General features: G+C 31.4%; 1 protein-coding gene across 2 annotated transcripts in view; it reads left to right on the top strand.

Moving 5' to 3' along the window:
• The window catches only part of LOC149902563 (proton-coupled amino acid transporter-like protein pathetic), a 54,215-nt gene that overhangs the window by 10,867 nt on the left and 16,610 nt on the right, over nt 1–26,738 (top strand). For both annotated transcript variants that reach the window (XM_090110500.1, XM_090110499.1), the window contains exons 3-6: nt 5,707–5,857; nt 9,463–9,584; nt 13,600–13,684; nt 26,037–26,281. In XM_090110500.1, coding sequence (XP_089966626.1) covers nt 5,707–5,857; nt 9,463–9,584; nt 13,600–13,684; nt 26,037–26,281 — 603 coding nt within the window. The remainder of the gene's footprint in view (nt 1–5,706; nt 5,858–9,462; nt 9,585–13,599; nt 13,685–26,036; nt 26,282–26,738) is intronic.

Genomic DNA, 26,738 nt, shown 5'->3' with positions numbered 1-26,738 from the left:
ATTAAGTTTTATTTAAATTCTTTAAATCCAGTAAATAGTTTGTACCAAATTTTTATTTAAGTTAAATCTAGTTTGTAAATGAAACAAGTCTATACTTTTCGGACCGATTTTTCAATCCTTGGTTAAAATTTATCCGTCCAATAAAGTATTACACGATCATTTTAAAATGTCACCTGTAAACTGTCAAATACGGACAATTAGAATACATTTTTGAAATAGTAGTTTAATACCTACGTTATTCGATGAATAAGTTTTAACTTTTAACCAACGATTGAAAAATCAGCCCAGCAGATTTAAAATAAAATAAATAAGAGAAATACAGAAGCATAAATTAATCCGACAACGTGAGTGACACTTCTCAATCATATCCAGAAAAATTCAGATGAAATTCGAAAAAAGCCGTCCCATAGCGTAAATTGTTAATTATATTGATTGTTTTTGTGAATGAACGTTTGCTTATTGAAAATGGTTTTGTTTAGATTGAATGGCCCTTGTATTCTTTCTCTAAAAATAAAACATTTGCCGCAAATATTTCCTGGTACATATTAGTAAACAAATAATTATTAACAGTAGGTGGTATTTTTTGCGCTAAGTGTGTACATTAACATTAAATAATTTTTAATTTTGACTCTTAATTAATTTCGCCCAATTCTATTGACAACATTCCAAGAAGCAAGATTTTGTATAGAAATCATTGAGATAATATTAATATGGAGACGACACCGCCTACATCACTTATGTTCCACTCAACATACGTCATGTGACGTATGTTGAGCGGTATTTTTTAATGGTTTTAAAGTGAAACGCATCAAACATGCCTTCGTGTGTGTTACGATATTGCACAAATAATACAAATAATACGGAAAAGTGCAAAGGAATAACTTTCATCGTTAAGTACCTAACTAGATAATAATTTTTAAAACTTAGTTAGAGCAAAAAAATGGCGCACAGATTTTGTTCGTGGTGTCTCCTCCATACGTAGTAAATAGTAATATTATCTCAATGATAGAAATAGCTTTTTTATTTTAAGGAGATTATTTTTCCGACCCAAATATCGACCAATAGAATTGCAATTCGACGTCACGTGGTACAACCTACATGGTATTATACTGATAATTTTTTGAAAATTTTCTCTGGTCGTTGACGTCAAACTGACAGGTTCAATTCAATTGTGAAATTATTGGCCGACATTTGGGACGGAAAAATAATCTCCCGAATACCACACGAGCTTGCTCTTGTGGTATTATAAGTGAAAATTTTACATTTAATATATTAATACCTATGAAAATGTGCTAGAACCTTGCTAGAGCTATTTAAAGCTGTTTATCTAAAGATATAATATGAATAAAATTTGTTATTGATAATTAAAAATAATCTCATACCTACAATGTCGAAATATTTAAAAAAATTTAAGCTCTAGTGATGAACTTAAAAAAATACGCGGACATTATAGATTCAAGTATGTTGATAAATTACAAAAAATTTCGGTTACTTACAAAGGTAATTTAGTCGTAGAGTTTATTTAATAAATGTGTAGATAATATACAGAAATGGTCTGCTTAGAATATTTATGTATAGATTTATTATTTGAACGGCTAGTCTTAATACTATCTTAATACTATTATAAAGGCGAAAGTTTGTATGGATGTATGGATGTATGGATGTTTGTTACTCTTTCACGTAAAAACTACTGAACCGATTACAATGAAATTTAGCACACATATAGAGGGTAACTTGGATTAACACATAGGATAGGTTTTATCCCGGAAATCCAACGGGAACGGGAACTATGCGGGTTTTCCTTTGAAAATGCGGGCGAAGCCGCGGGCGGAAATCTAGTAAGTAATAAGATAACTTCTCCATTATTATAATATCCATGCCTCTGGGCATTAACAAGTAACAAATTAAGTAATTATGTTTTCTGTGCTGTCTCAATTATTGTTAATTATTAACATTATATTGTTTGGTGATTTAGTGACACACATTTTCAAGGATGATGATTTGCGTCATTTTCTTAAACTTACTTAATTACAGTAATTTCTTCATTTAGAAATTGAAGACTTTTTAACGCAATTAAAACGCGATTTATTCATTAGTTTATTTACAAAGGATAAAATAATAACATTTAAAATCGGTTAAGTCTTTATTTTCGAAATGTTCTTATTATGAATTGTTTTTTGCCATTTTTTACTTTTGCACAAAAAAGCTTTTCATAACTTCTTTTATATTCCTGATGATTGAATTTACCTAATTTTAAATCTGAAGAGGCAAAATAGTTATATTATGTTATACATTTTTGAAGTGAAAACTTCTTTAGCGGCGTTGAGCACTTTTTCTGTAATGGGTATAAAATCTTAAACTCGCGTCAGGACACGTGACCTGATCCAAAAAGCGTAAGACGGATTTTTTTTCTTTTTTTTAGCCCTTAGGTATATTCCATGCGCAAGACGGATACCATTCCAAAATATTTGTATACGTAGTATATTATTATTAGTCTGTGATAATATCAAACATGCTGAACGTTATAATAATCAAGTTTTTACTTCTGCCGGCACTCCCGGAGTGCAACCCGGCTTTTTATATTATGTTAGTTGGATACTAACAGACAATGTAGTGAATCATGTACTCATTAATATTGTACTTTAAAGTCTATTGTTTATTATGATGAAGATTTCGTCCATTGACCATCCTCTATAATATAAAAAGAATAATTAATTGCTTTTCATACGAAATATCTATAGGAAATCTCACACTGTTACTGTTTTAGAATTTATTCGTATTGATTGTTAAAACTGTATTTTTTTTTTTGCTTTTATTAATATATTGTGTCTTACTGTTTGTCAAATAAACGTATTTTCTTTCTCTCTTTCTAAATGCTGATATTTCTATGCATTTATAAGAGTAATTATTTGTTAAATAAATAAAAAAAAGACGTGTGGCACTCGGGGACTGCAGCGGTAAAGCTATTGCATGCTATGCCTTCAAGCCACACCTCCGCGCCCGTCAGAGTGGGAAGCGTGAGGTTTTTCGTTACTAAATTTCTGGATTCGATCCCCGCGCTCAAGGCCCGCGATAGAAGCTATGCAATAGCTTAGAAAGAGAAGAATACCCATGTCCCACGTGTCTCAAAGTATAATGTACAATAACTATTATAAAGGCGAAAGTTTGTATGGATGTATGGATGCATGGATGTATGGATGTATAGATGTATGGATGTTTGTTACTCTTTCACGTAAAAACTACTGAACCGATTACAATGAAATTTAGCACACATATAGAGGGTAACTTGGATTAACACATAGGATAGGTTTTATCCCACGGGAACGGGAACTATGCGGGTTTTCCTTTGAAAACGCGGGCGAAGCCGCGGGCGGAAATCTAGTGTACAATAATCTTATATACTTAGAAACAGAATATTTAAGTAAATATTACACTGTATTTTATCTCTTGTTTGCACAAACTTTAAAAGATATGTTTTACAAATATTTACGATCTTTATTTATAGAACTATGTTTATTTTTTATGAGATAGACTAGAATTTTGTACACGTCATAGTAGGTATCTATGTATATACGATAGCAGAGGATTCAAAATTAATTAATTATAATAACTACTATATTTTAAAATGCATATTAAAGATGAACTAGAGATAAAGTTGACCGCCTCCTTGGTACAGTGGTTGACACGTGAGCGTAGAACCGAGGGGTCCTGGGTTCGATTCCCGGTGGAGACGAAGAAAACGTCTCGGTCTGGCAGGACACAGAAGGCTGATCACCTACTTGTCCCTAAAGAAAATCGATCAGTGAAACAGATGTATGCATAATGCATCTGCCCCTTACCCCATTTGGGGACACGGGACTTCACTTTTTAGAGATAAAGTATTATCCTCAGGTTTTGCAAGAAATAACTATAAATTATTTGTTTCGGAAACTGAGTGGATGAATCTGTGAAGGTAATTGATATAATTATCATGTAAACCTGGCGAGTTATTTTGATGGTTGTACTAGCTTATCTCAAGAACTAAAGCTTCATAATGATACTGTTTATTTTAACGAGAAGGATTATGAAAGCATATCGCTACGACCAATAGAGATCTTCAAACGAAGAGTGAACCGGTACCTACTAGGGTAGCGCGTACCATCTTAGACCACATCTTCCATCAAGCGAGATTGTGGTCAAGCGCTTCCCTCTATCCCTTCATCATCTATATCTTATATATAAAAATGAAACCCGTTTCGCGTTGTCACGGCATCACGTGTGAACGGCTGGACCGATTTCGATAATTCTTTTTGTATTATATTCCTCGAAGTACGAGGATGGTTCTTATGTAGAGAAAACGTAAATATGTACCACGGTCGAAGCAGGGGCGGACCGCTAGTCTACAATAAAAAAGGAGCAGAGCGCCAACGAAAAATGTATGAAAAATATATTTTAGAGAGCAGATGAAATTGCGAGGGTCAGCTCTATATGTTTAGAACCTTTATTGCACTACTTTGATGAAATATTCCAAGTAGGTACTACAAGACAACGTTGGTCCCTCTCATCCCATATAAGTAGGAGTTATATAACTGAACGAGGATAACTTCTTGAGATTGTTTGAAGCGTAATTTTAATAAGGCGGATATTTGATACTTTTGTGAAGAGTATAGAGTTCCTTAAACAATCTTGTTATACATATAATGATAATATCAAAAGCAATGGAAGCAATTAAAACGAAATAATAATTTTACTACAAATATTTACAATGTACATGTTAAATAACCATAATATGTAACATGTAAGTACAACTTTCTACAAAGAAAGAACGAACTTTATTTATTTATTTATTTATTTATACTTTATTGCTCTTAGATAACTTAAATATGAACTTAATCTAATTATAAATTAAAACAAATGGCGGTCTTATCGCTAAATAGCGATTTCTTCCAGACAACCGGAGTACGGAAGGAAATTAGTTAGAGGAGAGGGATAGGGCAGAGCATAAATATACTATGTAAGAATATAATATAAAGATATGTATAAATATAATATATATATACACAAAAGTATAGGAAAGAATAATTAAAGCCATAAAAACATGATAATAAATATATAAAGCGACAAAGAAGAACACAGAACTTTTGTGACATTTTGCAAAATATTTGGACACTTGCCCATTGCCTTAGTGTTCATTACTGAAGATAAGCAGCATTAATGGGGTTGATATTCTTCTTAATACAGATCTTAGCTTTTTCGATATTTTGTTAATTTCTATGAATTTTATCATAGATATTGACTAGGAATTAGTTAATTTGTTTTGACCACAATAACAACGAACAGTATTGTTTTGCCATTTAACTATCCCAATGAGTGCCTAATTTTTGCAAGCAATAGATATGCTATTGAGCAAAAATTGGGCATGGCGATGACGGGTGAGAATCTGCCTTCCGCCCTGGGGGACAAGTGTAGGGATACTTTCTTAAAATATTGTAAATATTAATTGTAGAAGTAGTGAATAAGCGAAACAATGTCGTGTGATTCTGTGATATTAGGGATAATTTTATTTTTAATTAATTATGTATTTGTAAATTGGTTTTTGTAAAAAAATATAAAAAAAAATGTAAATAATGTCTCTGGACAATATTCCAGAGGTGGCGCGAACACCCTGTGATGGCGGGTGCCTTAAAAAAAACAACATACCAATTATATACTTTATATCTGTTACAGCACGACTGGCTCATTCTTCCACCTGCTCAAATCCTCTTTGGGCTCGGGATTGCTCGCCATGCCAGCTGCCTTCAAACACACGGGGATCATACCAGGGTGCATTGGCACAGTGCTAGTGGGAATAATCGCCACGCATTGTGTTCAGATATTGGTAAGCTGTAATAATAGTTTTTATCATCGAGATTTTGTAAATATGATGGTAAAAGTAACAAATTATTTTAGACACTAAATAAAAACTAATAAAGTTTCAAGATAAAATCTCGCTCATTATGAGCGTCTAAACTGTGGATAAAATTATAATAATTATTAAAAACAATCCTTATTTATTTAGCCTACCTATGGATACAATCATGATGATTACAACGACACATCTTTGTAATAAATAATTAAAATATTCCATCAATAAAAGGTGAAATAAATTTTTTTATGCAAATTTATTCACTCTTGTCACAGTATAAAACTAATAATAAAATAAACACATCAGTTCTTGTCTTCTACTAAGAGAACATTCCTTATCAGAACCTTATTTAATGATTGCCTTAAAGATAAAGCTTGTAATACCTTTATTGGATATAAAATTACGTCAATAATCCCATTATCTCCAGCAAGACAAATATGGTAGATGTTAGAAATCGTTGTTTATAAATGTTCAACAAAATTGGTATTCTCCTGTCACTTCATATTAGCAACCAGTTTTTAATAAAGCATTGCGCCAATTCTTATAGGTATAACCATAAAAAGATGGACATCACTTTCTAAATTTTAACGAAAACAAAATTAACTATTGCGAGTTTGTGCATTTGGCTATTCAGTTGTTTTAATATAATAGGTACCTACTTTTTAAGTGTGTACACACACTAAGCTTTATAAACTTAAGAACATAATATACATTTATTTTCAAATTGATATAATTTTATTATTAAGATTGCATATCTATGTGTAAAAAACCACCAAACCAATTTTTACCGTGCGAATTCTGAAAAAACCTTTCTGCGATATAATGTTACATTCCTGAGTGACATAAGGCATTTTTTTATTCTTTCCCGTCACGTAGCGCGCATTACCCGATCATATCTCACGTCATATAAAACAAATTGAACAATTTGCAATACAACAGATTTGCATGTTATAACTAAACCCTTCGGATCAATGACCTGCAGCCTACAGTTCAGTCCAACGCCCTCAAACAAGGAACGTTGATCGACGGAAAGCGTAAGACATCAATATTACTATGTAAAATTAGCTGAATAATTATGAAGCTTGTATTTCAATATCCTTTGTAATAAAGCGTCAGTTTTTAATTGAAATAAATTGTAACGTACATTTTCATTTCAGATATAGAAGTTATTGTAAATTACTAGGTGTTAAGAGACGCGGAGAAGGTTATTAAAAACGGCTAGATTAGATATTGAACAGAGCTTAGGGATTTAAAATGATCACAGGTTTACATACTAGAACATGTTAAATTTATATAAAAACAATAATTGAAAAATATACAGTGATACATCTCTAAGGAATAGACGTTTTTCTAATGTTTTTGTGCGACTTTTATTGAGTTTATCTTTGCAAAAACTTATAGCTTTAAAATCTAAATTCGTATTCGTTTTTAGCCCTTCGATGTTTCGTACTTATTTTTTTGTGTATTTTGACTAAATCATTCGAAAAACAACATTCAACAGAACATTATATTTCTTCTTCTTTAATGGCAACTTCCAATCCCACTGAGGACAGATTCTGTCGTCTTATTATTAATTGACGTCAAAATGGACAAGTGAAGATAAACTTATCGAATTAATCTTAGTCAAAATGTCCTCAACGAAGCTGTTAGCGGAAACAAGTTAACTCTTATGTTCATAGATTTCTTTTTGCGAGTCGTAGTTTTGGGACTATATTTTTATTTCCAAATAAAAAAAATATGACAAAGTAATTCATACGATTCCTTAACTTATTTTACTATTGAAAGCAAATTGGCTAAATGTGGTTAAATGATCATAATATTAATCTTCTACATAAACTAAAATATAACGGTGTATTTACAACAAAGAAGAACAAAGAAGAAAGAACAAAGAGCCAGAGCTAGAGCAAGAACATTCTTTCGTGATCTTTTAGTGTAAATGAAAACTCGTATTCAGAGATGTTTAGTATTATAACGTTGCGTAAATTTTTCGAATGCAGAACAACGAAAGAATACTCTACGCCTGTTTACACTAAGAATTTGACATAGTGTGGTTAGAATGAGCATTCGCTCGTCTGATCTAAATGCAACGTAACATGCTGTATCGTTTATGTATTTTTATATCTTTCAGTAAATAGTCTTAATACTTATGTAATTAAATGCAATGACATTGTCTAAATTAGATTCAACAGATAACTTAAATAAACGAGACTTAATAATATAATATCGCGCAAATAATATGAATTGCACTTTGCAGTTTTAATCATAAGATAATAAGAAATACATACAGTGCCTACTTGATACATTTTTCCACTTATCGACTATTCATTATTTAATTTTCTAGTGGAAAATTTTCAATAATGCTTTATTGAATGTTATGTTGATACAATACGTAAATAGGATGATTCTTCTATCTATTTATGGAGATAAATTTCTTTCTGAAAGAGTCTGAGCATATTTCATGAAATTTATTGTCTAAAAAAGTATGCATATCAACATCTAAAAGAAGATAACAACGCATTATACGCGCATTGAATAATTTCGCAGGGCAGAAAGGGTTATACCATAGAGTTATACTTATCTCGGTCCATTGCTTTTTGTAAGGAGCGGAAACATTTCATACGTTTTGTATTTTATTTTTACAACAGTTTCTAGTCTAACAACAAAACTTAATAAATTTTTTTTACTGAAAAGCCTTCTGTCAAGTCAAGACATTTTTACTCTACTGTACTCTTATATTATTTTAATCTTTTTACGGCCAAAAATAAATATAATATAAAAATATATCACTAGATAGTGTAAACAAGTCGCTATCGTTCTCTTCGTCCCTATGTATGCTTTAATCTAGAAAATTACGCAGTGGATTTTCTTGCGGTTTTTTTTTTATAAATAGAGTTAGTTCTTCTCGAGGAAGGTTTTGCTATATAATTTTTTAGTTTCTTAACAAAGCGGGCAAAGCCGCGAGCGGGAAGCTAGTATAAAATAAGTAACAGTTCATTGTGAACTGGACCAGTGTTTCAAGTTGATTAAACTTAGCGCGGAACGGAAGATAAAGCTTTAATTGTATTAAAAAGTTGTTAACGTTAAGCTTCGACACCTTATTTTATCCAATTTTCAGAAAACTTCGGTCGTTTTTTTAATCTAATTAAAGATGACGCCTAAATCTTAGTATAATATACACACTGTCACAGTTAAAAAATGAATATAATAATCCATTTGGGGTAGTTTTTTCATATTCGGTTACTATATAATGCCCGAATACATCCAGAACTCATAATTTGTTACTCAGTGTTGTTAATTTTAACGTTAACTAAATAGACATCAAATTTATTATTTTGGCGTTATAAACACAGAATCCTAGTTTACTTATTTATTTAGAAGTCGGACAAATTTATGTAATATTGATACAATTTAGTACAAAGATTATCTAACAACTCCAGAGAAACATTGAATTCTTTAACTTTATTCCAGTGGGAACCATCTATAAAAGCAAGAGATTCATATAAGAGGTTAATTAAAACAAATTACTGAATAAAAATAGTGTAGTATAGCTTATTAATAAATACATTAATTAATTTAAGGTGAAAACTTCTCGCGACATTTGTCAAGAATGCAAAATGGCCTCCCTGAGTTATACCGACACTTGTGTAAAAGTATTCGAGCGAGGACCGAAGAAATTGCGGAAATATACAGAAGTTGTACGGTAAGTACTTACAAGACTTAACTAGCTGTGCCTCGCGGTTTTACCCGCGTGCCTCCGCTCCTGCTGGTCTTAGCGTGATATCGAGGAAGGTTTATAGCTTATATAATATATCGTCTATAACCTTGCTCGATACATGGCCGGTTATCTAACACCGAAATAATTTTTCGAATCGGACCAGTAGTTCCTGAGATTAACGCGTTCAAACAAACAAACAAACTCTTCAGCTTAATAATATTAAATACATACTAGATTTCCGCCCGCGGCTTCGCCCGCGTTTTCTGAGGAAAACCCGCATAGTTCCCGTTCCCGTGGGATTTCCGGGATAAAACCTATCCTATGTATTAATCCAAGTTACCCTCTATATGTGTGCTAAATTTCATTGTAATCGGTTCAGTAGTTTTTACGTGAAAGAGTAACAAACATCCATACATCCATACATCCATACATCCATACTTACAAACTTTCGCCTTTATAATACAATATGAATGAAAATAGTTAATCTACATTTAAATGCGTTTGTTAATAGTAACACTTATTTTTACAGTACAATACAGTATTTAATCTACTGCTAAAATATAAATAACATCAAGCATCCTTCTTCCAACGAATAAAATTCAAAGTTTTTAGAATTAAAGATTCATATTATGTAACATTTTAACAATTTTTATATTGTTTCTAATACATACATAATATAATAAATGACGAAGTATGTGTAAGTAATTATTCATTCAAAACCACAGCGCCGATTTAATTGCCTGAAATATAAAAGATGAAATACAGGTTTAGCACATAGGTACTAAAAATAACCCTAAGGATTGAAAGTGATTAAAGATTTTCACGAAATAATCGTACTACCTATGTAGAGAGATTTAATCGCCCCCCAACAAAACTATAATATTAATAATCACGATTACATTTTCATCATCATCTGCTCATATACGTTCCCTCTGCTGGGACACGGGCTTTAGATTCTAAGACATATTATCGGCTTCCTCACGATGTTTTTCTTCACCGTTCGAGCAGTGGCGATGTTATAACCGGTGTTCCGCAGGGATCTATCTTAGGACCGTTTTTGTTCTTAGTGTATATTAATGACCTACCTTATTATTTGCAGGATATGTGTGAAATAGTACTGTTTGCAGATGACACCTCATTAATATTTAATGACACAAATGTTGACGAAGTAAACTCTGCTCTTTTACGCATATCCAATTTGTTTAATGCTAATAATTTACTATTAAATACAAAAAAAAATTGTGTAGAATTTATCCTCCCAAACGTAAAAAGGTGAAAAGGAATATTATTTTAAACGGGGAGGTATTATACTATATAATCTACTGTTTTTCTTGGTTTGACATTAGATGAGAAGCTTCAATGGGGGGCCCATGTTACCACGTTTATCGCGCGCATTTATTTCCTGCACGTCCGCCTGGTCTCCAACCCCGGACTCATCAATTTAAAATCCGAGCTCCTCACGACTGCTACATTTACGATTAAGTTTAAACCTACATAATTAATAGAGGAACTGACATATTTTCAAAGTTATTCACACAACAATGCCAACGAACATTCCACTTAACAGCCTTGGAACTTGAAACGGTTCCAATCTGTGTTTCACTGGAACAATCACATGGAAATCATGTAGGAACATTCAAAAATATTAAACTACATTTAACTCGGAATTGTATATTGTGTTAGAGTTATAAAATATAGCGAATTAGTTTTTATATTTCCATGAACACACTCATTTCAAAGAAATTTCTTCATTTTAATTTGCATATTTTCATATCAAATTATACAAATTGCATACATTTTCATCCTACGTCTTCTTAATCCACATCTGAATATTACAAAAATATGCAACCAAAAGCAAAACAAAGGGAATACGCGAATACCGCGTTGAATTGTTACCACGAAACAATTTTAATAAGAAAAGATTGCGAAAGAAATTCAAGATAAATATTCCGTGTTTGAAACAATCAACGAATCATATTTCCTGGCTCTCCTTGAGTTAAAGTTGAAAGGAAACTCATGGCTTCCATGCAATGAGTATTTACACATTAAAAAGTTTTTATCGTCTTCGACAAAAAAACAATCTCTTGGGTTCCAATTGTGCATCTATTGTTCGTTTTACGCAAAATACAATGTTACCCAAGTATCTTTAACTTGGTTAAGATGGGTAGAATGTTTTTCACACGATAAAAGTATTTTTGTGAAGATAAGAATTTATACTTAATTATTATTATTATAAAGCTGAAGAGTTTGTTTGTTTGAACGCGCTAATCTCAGGAACTACTGAAAAATTCTTTCGGTGTTAGATAGCCCATTTATCGAGGAAGGCTATATAGCAAACAGAAGTGGAGCAATGCGGGTAATACCGCGGGGCACAAGTCACAACTAGTAACATTATATGACGGATAAACTCATTTATTCTCAAGCTAGTGTAAATATTTTTAACCTCCTACGTAAAGGAGAAATGTTTTAAATTTTACACGTGTAGTTTAGTATGTGCGGTTTTACTTAATCAAAGGGTATATTTTGTCGAGAGGATTGCAATATTTGTTGGAAATAGAAGCCTCAAAGATCTGTAATTTCATTGCAACTTACGCGATTTTTTTTCAAGTTATTTATTTAGATACTATTAAAATTATTGATCAACTATTTGACGGGTATTTATTGGAATACTATTTTCACAAAACTGTTATCCTATGTATGATATTTATCCTTCGTACAAATGACAAAAGAATTAGAAATGTAACACTTTAACAGGTACATTATATTATTAAATATACATTTTTTGTGATCAAATCCACGCCAGACTATAAAGTGTACGAGTCAAATTTTATCCGTATTCAATAAGCTGTTTTTACAATAAGGAGATAAAAAAACACCTTCACAAATTTTTTGCGTTTATTAAAAGTTGTACGAAGTCAAAATGTCACTTGCAAAGTTCAACAATGCAAATATTCATTATCTACAAATCGCTAACAGTCAAGTCATGACCTTTTTATAGAGCGTTCAAATGTCAGGTTTATTGTACAAAATTGACTGGTTGCGTGTCTATTTATTATTAACTTCAAATATACAGACATTAATCTGAGTATTGCCATAAAATTGCGAATAAATAACCCAAAATAGGTTTCAACTTATTTGGGAAAAGGGCAATAACACGTGTACATTTTACGATGAAAACATAATAGCAATATTGGAAATTAAAAATATTGTGTATTATGATTTACTTATCAAGCTGTTTATCTATTTTCCTAGTAAAAAATAAGTATTTTTTAAATCGTATTTAAACTTAATGCAATATCTAAAACATGAAAATAAAATAAGGGTAGGTATTTTAGGTATACAATGTAAAAAGTGATGTTCTAATCGTCTCTACATCAAAATGGATTCCGCATCGAGAAACTTTATTTAGTTTAAATTAATTACCAAAAAACTATCGCACAAAACGTTTAATGTTAAACTTTATATATTATCATAAAACAAGCTTCTTCTTTGCTTAGGAAAAACAGGAGCAAAAATACATGTAAAAATAAAAAGTTAATTGAAATTTACGTCGTTTTTGTCTTGTTTATTACCACTTTTACCTAAAAACAGTATTGTATAGTTCTATATACTATACAGACAAATTTTAGTGGTAAGAAGTAATAAACAATTCTCTCGTTGAATTTTATTGACATGAATTATTATCTAAGTAATTAATGTTAGGTTGGAATTACCTCCTAGAGCATAATATAAAATAACGTTTACTTTATTAACAAATGCGCTTCAAGTATACTGCTTCCCAACTATCAACAGCACAAGTCTTACCTAGAACTTCACACAGCATAGATTCAAACTTCGAATGTATTTACATCTATAGTTCTGAGCTTTGTATGAAAATCGTCGAAACATGCGAATTACCATTAATAATTTCAAGATAACTTCCAGCATAGTTGCATTGTATCCAAAACTATAGCATGTAACTACAAACAATTTGTTTACATAATTACTTACCCTTTCGCAGGCATTTCGCTGACTACGCCATGGCTGGCGTCTGCCTCGGCGGCACTAGCGTCTACGTCATGTTCATTGCTTCTTCCTTGAAGGATGTGAGTACATTTCCCCTGTAAAAGCGGTAATGGATTGTAAATAGTTTCCTTAACTAATAATTTCGAATAGGATTTATGTATGTATATGGTACCTATGTTTAAGGGTTGTATAGGGTATTTTAATGTATAATGCACAAATACATACAAACACACACACGCAGACACAACATTCACTAACACACTGGTCACGCATAGGTCTATATTTTAAGAGACCTTATAAGTATTAGTATTAAGTTCTGTTTTCATTGTTTGCATTCTCTTCTCATTATACTTTATTATTTAGTCCTTGAAACTATAAGTGTATTTACTAGTACTATCCGTGATCTGTACTACAGGTCTTTCACAGACCTATTTCAGACACTAGTCCTTCACAACGAAAATGCTACATACTTACATATTTAGTTCGTTTGTAATAGTTTTAAGTTGTGAAGGCAAATAAATGAACTTTTATTTTTATTATTTATTTATTAAACTAAAGAGATACAGCGCTTTGCCCAGGGGTCATGGGATTATTGTGAAATATGGAAATTAAATAATTTGTCTTTTGCAAAGGGTTAATAGAGGTTTCATAATAATTGCCTACAGCTTAAATGGATGAGGAAAAGGCCGAAATAGATTTTAATGTTTATATAATATTATATTTCTAGTTGTAAGTTTTATATTATCGTATAGGAGCTACCAACGTTGACAAGTGAGCATTTTAGTATAGTTGGTTCTTTGATATACTGTTCCTCTTGCTATTTCGGTTAGAGTCCGGGCTGTCTGGCTGGTCGCAGTGGTTGCGTTTTTTAGTGCGCATCTCATCTGCACCGGATAATTTCCTTAATTTAAAGTCATTTTTTAACGCGTAATTTTTAATATTTTACCTTTAGATAGATCCATTAGACATAATTTTTTTATTGCAAGACGTTTTTTTCGTTGTTAAATAGGTGCCAGACGCAATTTTTTATTTCGTTTTTATAAAAAATTCAAATTATTTTAGAATGTCTGTAAATTTCATATTATGTTCTTCAAACATAATATAATCTAAAATTAATTAGCCAGACGCTAATTCGATTGTTAAGTATTAAATAATGTGTATAAATAAAAAAAAGTAATGAAGCATGCAGCTCATCAGCTAGTGTATTTTAACTATGCGACAGGAAATAATTGCAAGAATACAATATTATTTACACTTGTTCTTATAAATAAAAGCTAAAATGAAAAAAAATAAACATAAAAGTGAAAAATAAATTAAAGTTACCATACATTGAAAAGAATGGAATAAAAACTTTATCAATGAAGGTCATCACGACACACACACGTGAACACACACACACTCGCATGTTTAAGTTTGTATTGAATTTAACTAAAGTAGTTAGCATGAATTTATATAGGTATACTAGTGGTCCGCCCCGGCTTCGCCCGTATGGTAATTGGTACCTACATGTATAAACTATCCTATCTCTCAAGTTGGATCGAACTGCACATGGTGTGCGAATTTTATTATAATCGGTTAAGTGGTTTAGGAGTCCATTGAGGACAAACATTATGACACGAGATTTATGTATATATATTAAGAACTAGCGGTCCGCCCCGGCTTCGCCCGTGGTACATATTTACGTTTTCTCTACATAAGAACCATCCTCGTTCTTCAAGGAATATAATAAAAAAAGAATTATCGAAATCGGTTCAGCCGTTCTCGAGTTATGCGCTTACCAACACATTTTGCGATTCATTTTTATATATAAGAAGAAGAAGATTAAGATTAATGAATTAATATTGTTATCATCATCACTACATAGTATAAAACAAAGTCGCTTTCTCTGTCTCTATGTCTCTTTAAATCTTTGAAACTACGCAACGGATTTTGATGTGGTTTTTTTAAATAGATAGAGTGATTCAAGTGGGGGGTTTATATGTATAATAACATCCATTAAATAGTGGAGAAGTACTGTTATTTTTGAGGTTTCTTATGTGATTTCGTAAATAATTACATTTTTTCCACTTACAGTGCAAACGCAGGCACCCTACGAGTTTTATCAAAATAATGTACTAACTATAGTACACATTGAAAAGGTCTACAGAAAAGTCCGTGATGGTATATGTCTATCTCTTATGGATAACCCACAATAACTTTTTTTGTCATTTACTTTTTAAGACAAATAATGGCTAATTTTCGAAGCGATTTTAACCAATACAGCATTAATCCTTAACCAATTAAAGACCTTGAATACATTGTTCATTTAATATAGATCTATATGGCCTTTTACACCGTATGATTTAAGTGAATATTTTCGAAGATATTACAGATTTAAAAATTGCGGGACGTAGCGTTTGCGGCGGTACCAGCCGGCCGCCCGGCTATATATTTTATACCCGTGCGAAGCCGGAGCGGGCCGCTATGCTATGTTCAACGTTCACAGTTTTTCTGTAGTGTATTTAGTATCAGCATTGCACCTGTGCGAAGCCAGGGCCGGGCGGGTCGCTAGTTAATATTAGATATACATATATTAGAAAATTTAACTTGTATTGGCAACACTGTATTTTGTCTGTGGTTCTTTTTCTTCTTGTACGCGGTGTGTAATGTGTGGTATTAGGCAATGTGCTATTGGAAACAATATAAATAAGTTTATGTAATCGCTGTTTTCATTTAAACCCATAACTTAATAGTTAAGTAATAAAAAAATTGTTTTGTATAGAAGATTGTTGATGTACCCTAATAGTTTATTTTTTAGCCTAAGGAATAAAATGTACCAATGGAAGGTACTTGTTCCCACAACACAGGGAATCCTAGAGTAGGAACAATTCAATTTCTATGTATCTTATATTTTCGAAAAAAAAAAGTTATTTTTTATTGTTATTTAATTTTCGCGGCCGACCCTTTCTATCTCTCTTGCACTTTAAACTATCTCTCCATATACACAATCATCAAATTGTTATACTTACCTACTTTCACTACGTTTTTATTTGTACGTATTTAATACTTAACAATCGAATTAGCGTCTGGCTAATTAATTTTAGATTATATTATGTTTGAAGAACATAATATGAAATTTAAAGACATTCTAAAATAATTTGAATTTTTTATAAAAACGAAATAAAAAATTGCGTCTGGCACCTATTTAACAACGAAAAAAACGTCTTGCAATAAAAAAATTATGTCTGATGGATCTATCTAAAGGCAAAATATTAAAAATTACGCGTTAAAAAATGACTTTAAATTAAGGAAATTATCCTGTGCAGATGAGATGCGCACTAAAAAACGCAACCACTGCGACCAGCCAGACAGCCCGGACTCTAACCGAAATAGCAAGAGGAACAGTATATCAAAAAACCAACTATACTAAAATGACTTTTTTTTTAACGTTAATAGCTCCCGTACCATTATATACAGATAAATAATGTATAATCGACTACCATAATATATATAATGTCATAACTTTCTACTATTTTAAGACAACTGTAACAACAAAATGTCGATTTTAATAAGATCCCTACAACAATATTTTAGGTCCCCTTCCCCGGAGGCCGTGGGTATCTATGCAAGATTTCCCCACTTAAAAAAAAAAAGGTTCCTTTTAGAATAACTTAGTAAATTGTCAAAAATACAATAAGTGAAGACGATCTCCAAATACTTCTTCTTCTTTTTAAAGGCTCTATCTAATAGAAAGGTTCTACCAATGCCAATTTTAAATTCAAGTATTAAATTATTATAAAATATTATATCCATACTAATATTATAAATGCGAAAGTAACTCTGTCTGTCTGTCTGTTACTCAATCACGCCTTAACTACTGAACCAATTTGCATGAAATTTGGTATAGAGATATTTTGATACCCGAGAAAGGACATAGAATAGGTTTTATCCTGGAAATCCTACGGGAACGGGTTTTTCTTTGAAAACCCGGGCGAAGCCGCGGGCGGAAAGCTAGCTTCTTTAGTTCTCCATTAAATTGTCGTTAAAGTAACAGAGACAGCTATAAATCAATGTATTACAAATGCTCAGTAGTTTAGAACTACAAGAGCTTTGTAATATAGGCTTCAAGTTAAGTGCAAACTTGATATCTTAACTCACTGCCAGAGGCGTGACAAGCAAGAATATTCAAACTTAGTTCAACTATTAAAAGACATTTTATAGTAATTACACTTTACTAGATAAAAAACATTTCATTTATAGGTAGGTACGTACCTAACTATTTACCACAGTTTAGATATTATGAAATACAGAGATATTTTTTTTTTGTTGAAAAATTTTATATTTGATATAAAAAAAATATTGTTTGTTATAAAAAAATCCGCTTACACTCTCCTCATTCGTTGCACATTTAACGTCTATTAAAAAATAAATTAAACAAAGAAATATAAATCGCAAAAATATAGAACTATACATATTGCTAAATAGTAAATATTTAAAAAGTACTTAGAACTTTTCAGCACGACTCTTAAAACTGGAAAAATAACGAGAAATAAATTTTAAAATGTATTCATTTTAATTAATCTGAAGAAACAAATTATTGAATGTAAATTATGTAGATAATGTGTTTAATAGAAAATAAATTAATAATACCGCTGCTAACATCTAAATATTAGTAAAGTAATGGAAATAAAACAAAGTAATTAAAATTATTTAAAATTACTTAACTTTAAACAATATAAACATTAAACGCCCAATTAATTTCGCAATTGAAAACCAAAATTCCATGTGTAGGTAGGTACCTACGCTAAGTACTGTCATAATATTCTAAGAATTATTTACTTATAGGAAAGATAAAAGTAGCTAAATAGGCATTGAATCACAAAATATAAAATACTAGCTTTCCGCTGACCAAGAACCATTTTTTTATTAAGCCGCTGGGCTTCAGTTTACAGGAATAAAAAAATGGTTAAGTGCTAAACTTTTTTTGTATCAGCCTTCTCAGCCAAAGAAAACTTTTGCTTGCAAATATAAAGTCTAAAACATGAACTAATCTTTTCCAACCACTCGTAGTTTTAAATACTCTTAATTATTCGAGATTTTAAGCGTATTTGGGACCTCGCCAACTATGCAAATAATATAATAGTCTGAATATTCTCCGACAAGATCGTATTGCATAAATTAAAACTTGTTAATTACGTGCCATTCCATCTTTCCATCTGTTTACTACTTACCATAAAAATGCTGAATCGATTTCCAACTGAACTTTTCAATAAATAGTTCAAAATGTAGTCCCTGGCTGAGATTATTAGCCAACATTTTTTATTTGTATGGGAAAAGTTATAAATATAAGCCAGAATATATAATAGTTCTAATTGCCCACGTAATAGAGTATAGAATACCGTGTATATAATATGTTTATGTGTACTGCGTATTGCTGATTCTCCACTGTGATTGGAGAATACAAACATATGACGTCACTAGTACTCATTGTTGCCTAAAGATATTTTCGGAGGTCAATCTATTTGCAGGAAGAAAATATACAATAAATTGAAAGCGTAAATAGGTATATTATAACCAAAAATAAATTAGAGAGAAGAAAATATTAATAGAATTCGAATGATCAATGACTGAAGCGAAATTATCTGTTTTATTCAAATAAAAGTTGATCCATGCATACTAAGTGAAGCTATGAAGCTATACATCAAAGCATCAAAAATAGTACACGTACCAGCAATTTGCAACAATATTCCCAACACATTTCTATATTTCACTCATATACTAGTAAACTTTAATCAAACGTTGTAAGTATGAACTGTTGTGACCTTATCTCTAGGCCAACGACTGACTAATATTTACAACCGTAAAAGTGTTGCGCGACTTTCAACCTTATTGCGATCCACGGAAAACGTTTTTTAAGATAATGTAACACGTACGCTCTAAAAGAGATTGAATTAAATTGTAGTGTTTACATCTGGCTTATAATATTATCAATCCTCGACATAAATTACTGGTTAAGTGACAATTATCCTTATTAGTTGAAACGTGTCTCGGATTTCTTAGTTTTATGTGCATCTTTTTAAACACGTGCACAGTATACGAGCTCTATAATAAAACAAAGTCGCTTTCTCTGTCTCTAGACTCTGTCGCTATGTATGCGTAAATCTTTAAAACTGCCATAACTACGCAACATTTTTTGATATAGTTTTTTTAATAGATAAAGTGATTTAAGAGCAAGCTTTTAGTGTATAATTTATTAGGTTTTAGACAAAGGGGCGAAGCCGCGGGCGGAATTCTAGACTGTAGTATTTTAAAAATTCTATACTAGTTTCTCTGCCTGGCATCACGACATTCTGTAATAATGACGTATGTAGTATTGTATTTTGCGAATGAAATCTTTTCTGTGTTTATCTCATTCCTAATAAAATTAAAGCTTTAAAAATAAAATAAAAGCTTTCCGTCCGCGGCTTTGCTCTATATATCTCAATAATATATAATCAATAGACATTATGTGGAATATTAACATTTAAAAGAGGTGATAAAAGGGATAATTTCCATCCCTTATTTCACCCCCTATAATTGTATCTTTTTATATTTTAATTTCTATAAAAAAACGATGAATTGTTAAAGAATGAACGAAATTAAAATAGAATAAAGAGAGTAAACGATTTCGGTCATAAAAATGTTTCCATCTTTAATAAGAACAGGAAATCTACGTATTTTATTTCAGAAATTGTTTCTGTTATTTACATTATTTCTTCAAAGATAATCGGAATTATATTTTCATTTCGTCAGTCTTAGTTATATTTGATTTATTTAAATACACACTTATTTATAAAGCTTTGAACATTTACTTTTAAAGATATTATTTTGTTTAATAAAAAGATCACAATTTATTAATTAGAAAGGGTATTGGATTATATTATAATTAAACTTCTTGGTGCCAAACTAACTAGCCAATATTGATATTTTACATTAACTTATTAAAGTGAAACTTTTATTACATCGTCTCAAACTTTGTGGTCTGTGTAGCGCATGTCGCGTGTATCGCGGCTGCCGAGTAGGTATACCTACTCGGCAGCCGACCGTCACGCGACATGCGCTACACAAAGCAGTGTTCGGAACCGTTCGAACAGTTTCACTTTTACCGTGGTTTCATAAAACCACACAACATTTTTTTTGTTTCATTAACTACAAACAAATATATCCAAAATTATATTATATATATTTGTCTACTCGTATTACAATAAATTAAACAATTTACTTCAATCGTCAAAGAAGTTGTGTACGATACAGATAAAACGCTTAATTTAAGTGTAAGTAGTCTGTCTGAAAAAGACCTAAAAGCTTAAGAATACTGCTCAGGTGGAGTATCAGACACTGTCAGATATATCGTATCAACTTCTAATCCTATTTATTTTCTTTATATACGATTCACATTCACCTGTGACGACAATTATAATATGAAAAAAGAACATATTTATAAGAAACTCTTCCTGAAATAAAAAAGAAATGTGTGCGTGTAGGTACTAGTGTACACACGTAAGAAGTGAAACTCCTTTATGACCTTATTTTTCAAAAAAAATAATTTACAGCAACTTTACAGAAATACGTCGAATCACACGTGGTAGGAATAAGAAAAAGATGGCGCGTAACGGAAAAATGTCACGCGTAACGAAAAAATGTTACACTAAATTTTAGGGGTTGGAAAAAAATGTTTTACTTCAAAATGAAATCGTTGTAAATGTTACAGTATTGTTACAGTATTTCCTACACCGGTGACAAAGGCGTTGCCATACTGTAAGAAAGATTGTTATACTGTGTAAATGTCTAATATATACTACCTTATAATTTAATTAAGATTGTTGTTTGTTTTGTTTACCTAATACCCCCTTAGGTTCCTTCCGCTCGAAGAAAAGGGAAGAAACGGGCAACTCCCAAAAAACTATACTAACTACATATCTAACTAACTAATGGCTATAAAGCCATACTAATGTTAGAAATCTGAAAGTGAATTGATCGTTTATTTGAAAGGACTTCTGCTGGAACTCGGTTAATTTAGGGCCGATTTTTCAATGCTTAGATAAAACTTATTCATCGAATAATGTATAAAACTACCATTTTAAAAACGTATTCTAATTGCCCGTATTTGACAGTTTACGTGACATTTTAATATTTTCGTGTAATACTTTATTGGACGGATAAATTTTATCCAAGCATTGAAAAATCGGCCCTTAGTAGAATAGAAGTGTTAGTTTAGCATTGAATAATATTTCTGTGCTATAGCTAGTCCCCTTATTCAGGGATACTAAAGCATCAATGTCAAAATATATTATGTTAGAGAGCAGAGTTGCGTGGTTCAGTTAGTTTATCAGACTTGTTCGGTTTTCATATTATATCTATTCATCCGATATTTTTCGTATAGAATTTTTCATTTCGTATTTACATTCAAAGTTAAACATTTTTTATTGGAATACGGGGTGAAAGTATATATGGGGAAGCTTTTTCATTAAACTTGCAATGAGCGAGTGAAAGCTGCTGCATTAAGAAAGTAAATAACCAATGCAACCAATATACTAATAAATTAAGCTTCTCTGTAACTAAGTTTTATATTTACTTAATGTAAATAAACTAAATAAAAAGCTCTTATGATGAAAAAACAGTTAAATCCTTTGAAATCTATTTATTCACTAGCTCCCTTTCCCGTGGGATTTCCGGGATAAAACCTATCTTATCTCTCAAGTAGGATCAAACTGCACATGATGTGCGAATTTTATTATAATCGGTTAAGTGGTTTAGGAGTCCATTTAGGACAAACACTGTTAACACGAGATTTATATATATTAAGATATATCTTGAATGTATATTATGAATTTAACTCGATACATTCATGCGGTTAAGGAACAATGGATTTGTACTAGGAAAATGCTTTGTTCAACTTCTCTTATTATGGTCTTCGCTTTGTTAAACCAAAATTCAAAGCTCGTATGCCTTACGAAATAAAATGAGAGTTTTTAGGTTTCAAAATTTTTAAAATATACTAATTTGAGTTCATCTACCTATGTATAGAGCCTCTTTTATTTTTTTATATTTAATATATTATAGCATTATTATCTTATTATAATAATTATATTGATGTTTCTTGACAATTTTAAACAACCTCATCAAAACAAACTTAACTAAATATACTTCTTAACATGGAAACCAGCAGATAAACATACTTTTATATTATTACTAGCGGTCCGCCTCGGCTGCGCCCGTGGTACATATTTCGTAATAAAAAGTAGCCTATGTCCTTTCTCGGGTATCAAAATATCTCCATACCAAATTTCATGAAAATTGGTTCAGTAGTTTAGGCGTGATTGAGTAACAGACAGACAGACAGAGTTACTTTCGCATTTATAATATTAGTATGGATGAAAACTCGTTAACCCACGCAATTTCCTTTGCTATCAGAAAAATTCTTATTTTAGTTTATTTCTATACTAGACTCTCGCAATATTCAGACTAACCTCTGCACTGACATAGACCATTATAATAACTCAATTTCATTTTAGACTTATTTAAAAGGCGCATAATAATCAGTTGCGGGAATTTGCCCCAATCATAATCATATTAACACTAGTCAATGAACTCTAGATCAGAAGGCATCGGCTCAGAAAAATGTCCATTAAAGTTTTGCTGCAGACCATACATAAATATCACTATCTAAATACTCTGTGTCTCAACTTTGAAAGTCAATCTGGCCCTTTGACCAGTGGACAGGGCCAGTCCAAAATTTAAATATTTCGGCAACTTCAAAGGATTTAGTCACATCCCAGTGTGGTTAAAGGAAAGGTCAATAGCCCGTGATAGAGGGAACGGTATGGAAAATAGGCGAATAATTTTCTAACTTTGTTACTTATCAAATAGTATCCTTGGGATGTAGAACAGCTGAGATAGCTCATTCCCAAATTGCGAATTTTGGTTTATGTTTTAATACGTATTTTAATAAGTGACTTCCAACTGTATAGCATTATTATCTTCTTATATATAAAATTTTCGTGTCACAATGTTCTTCATACTCCTCCGAAACGGGTGGACCGATTCTCATGAAATTTTCTGTGCATATCGGGTAAGTCTGAGAATCGGCCAACATCTATTTTTCATATGTACCACGGGCGAAGCCGGGGCGGACCGCTAGTCTTATCATAATAAGAAGTCAGTTGATCGGTCAATAATAACTGCAACTAGGTTTGAGAGCTGTAAGAAATGTACTACATAATATTATATTATAGATATTTAAATAGATACGTTTGCCATCTCTAGGCTTCTCTATGTTTATATTTTATGGTACCTCATTATAAGAATTGATTATTATTATTGAAACACACACTTCCTTCACATTTTAAATCTAATCTCTACTTTTTTATTCATATAAACTTCTACAAGGCTTTATGAACAATCATTTTTATTAAACTACTAGCGGTCCGCCCCGGCTTCGCCCGTGGTACATATTTACGTTTTCTCTACATATATTAAACCATCCTCGTACTTCAAGGAATATAATAAAAAAAGAATTATCGAAATCGGTTCAGCTGTTCTCGAGTTATGCGCTTACCAACATATTTTGCGATTCATTTTTATGTTATAGTTTATTAAACTACAATCAGAATGCCAATTCGGTGACAGCAAACGATACATTGTATTACTATAGGCTATTATAGCGGAGGTATTTTAAATAAATAAATAAATAAAATAAAATAAATAAATTTCACTTTTTTATGGAAGTGATGTATCTATCTAGGTATCTAATCTGTGGTATTACTACACTACTTCTATCCTATATTGCAATAATTTTATTGCAATATATTATAGTGGTAGTGTAGTAGAGTAGTTGCTACTCACTTTACGTTATTTGCTTTTTTTCACTTCAATACAGAATGCTTTGTACGACTGGTTTCAATAACAGTACTATAGAAATTCCGTAAAAACAACAACAAAAGTTTTCTATGTATATTGGATTTTAAAAAGCCTTTGAAATCTAAATGCACCTTTATAGCTTATATTTCTTTGACAATTTTCACCTAAAAACCTTAAGAATTATGCACCTCTAGTCATTTTAGGAACGTCCATTAGGAGGGAATCATGTTATTTACATATGTTATTAAATTTTATGTATAAATTGTTATATTTATAGCTACTGATATATAAAATAATGGTTGAAATTCTTATTCCAATAAATCTGACCGGTGTTCTACGAAACGACTCGATGAAACAGAATAAATACTGTCCCTTAAATTGTTACAAAAATAAATTCTCATAATATGAAGACTTGTATTCAGCCCAGAATATTATATTATAATTATTTAGGAAATAGATCTTTAACATGTTAAGATTAGATAATGTTTAAGAAATGCCTTCACCGCAATAATATGTAGGTATATCTAGTCGACACAAGCAAAGGGTTACCTACTAACATAATTCCCTGGCTGGTTCACACTTTCAAGCATAAATCAATACGCATTCTTAAAAACGTTATATTCTTATTTATAGCTATATCCTGAAATTCTGCGGTCAAAGAATCCCGGGTATGATGTGGAGTCATAAATCATGAGAACCCTCTGGCTTTTCCTTCATACTGGGCAGTGACGGAATACAGAACATTCCTTATCAATCACATTTATTTATCATGGCTTTATTGTTCCCATAAAGGGGTTTATAAATGAATGTGTGTATGTCAGTGAGCCAGTTATATATATAGATAAAAAAGGTTATTTTTATGTATGTTTTTACTAGTTTAGAAGGCAGATTTGTCAATTTCTTTTACCGTCCACCCAATTTTCGTAAAAATAGGTTAAAAGGTTGCTTCACGTATTAATATACTTCACGGTCTTATCTATATAAATAAGACAGGGTAAACTGACTCCCACAGTCTCTATCTAAACCTATAACAATCGTATATTAATAACTATAATATAATTCAAATTATTATGCAAGCTCTTGATATCCGATCATCTCTAGAAGTAACCGCACTAGATTATACCTGATCCGATTCGTGTCTAAGCATGTTAAATGGATTCTATGATAATAGGGTTTATAATTCTGAGAGAATTTCCTTGTACAATTAGAAACAGATATAATAAAACATGAAAGTATTCGTGTATTTATTTTATTATTTACAACAACGTTTACAGAGAGTATGACAAGGGCAGACTACCAATACATATATACCCCCACAATTTTTCATTAATCCGAAAGAGGACATTTGCAAAACCTGTAGGCAACAATAATAATTATGATTATATTTTACCCATGCTTTTGTCCATAGATTATCAAAGAACTGAGTGGATATATGCTGTTTATCTGTTATGTAACTGTATGCTGTGTACTGTTTATCTGTTAATTTAATCATTGTTATAAACATCTGTATTTATATGTTAACGGTACGAATAAATGTATTTTCTTTTGTTCCAGATCATAGACCATTTAGCGCCCGACCATCAATTCTCCGTCGAAGCATATTGCGGCATCCTCCTCCTGCCCCTAGTACTGATCACACAAGTACGCTACCTAAAGTTCCTGGTGCCCTTCTCTGTGATTGCCAATCTGTGTCTAGTACTGACCTTCGGAGTAACCTGCTATTATACATTTGTGGATCTGCCTGAAGTTAGCAACGCGAAATTGGCAGCTGACATCGGGCAATGGCCGTTGTTTTTGAGGTAACTTTTAGTTTATGGAAAAATTTATACGTAATATGTACAAAAATACAACTATTGTTTTAACAGACCAAAACGGATTGCTAGCAATTTATCCCTAATAATACATAATATAATGCTTTCTTTTGCAAAATAGAAGCATTTTCTTTTACTTGAGCTTTTTTCGTCTTCTATTTGTGTTAAAAGTAAGTTTTTTGTGTGTGCAATAAACAAACATTTTATGTATCTATCTATATTTATGATAAACATTTCACATAGGAAAGGAATGAATAGATTACCGTTTATATTATAATTTGTTAATAATAAAGACAATATTTCTCAAACCTATAAAAAAATAAAAATAAAATGTAAGCAAAAGCTAAAAATGCGATATCATTGTTCAGCCGTTCAGCCCACGGTTAACTTTCACATTAATATGAAGGGTCATTTTCATAACAAAAAAATTTGAGGTTTTTGGGAA

Source organism: Colias eurytheme, chromosome 15, assembly GCF_061535395.1.
Source record: "Colias eurytheme isolate Ceu_HAF_F1 chromosome 15, ilColEury1 Martin Lab GWU primary, whole genome shotgun sequence".
NCBI lineage: Eukaryota > Metazoa > Arthropoda > Insecta > Lepidoptera > Pieridae > Colias > Colias eurytheme.
The sequence above is the reverse complement of the archived record's forward strand: the minus strand, read 5'-3'. Positions and strand labels throughout refer to the sequence as shown.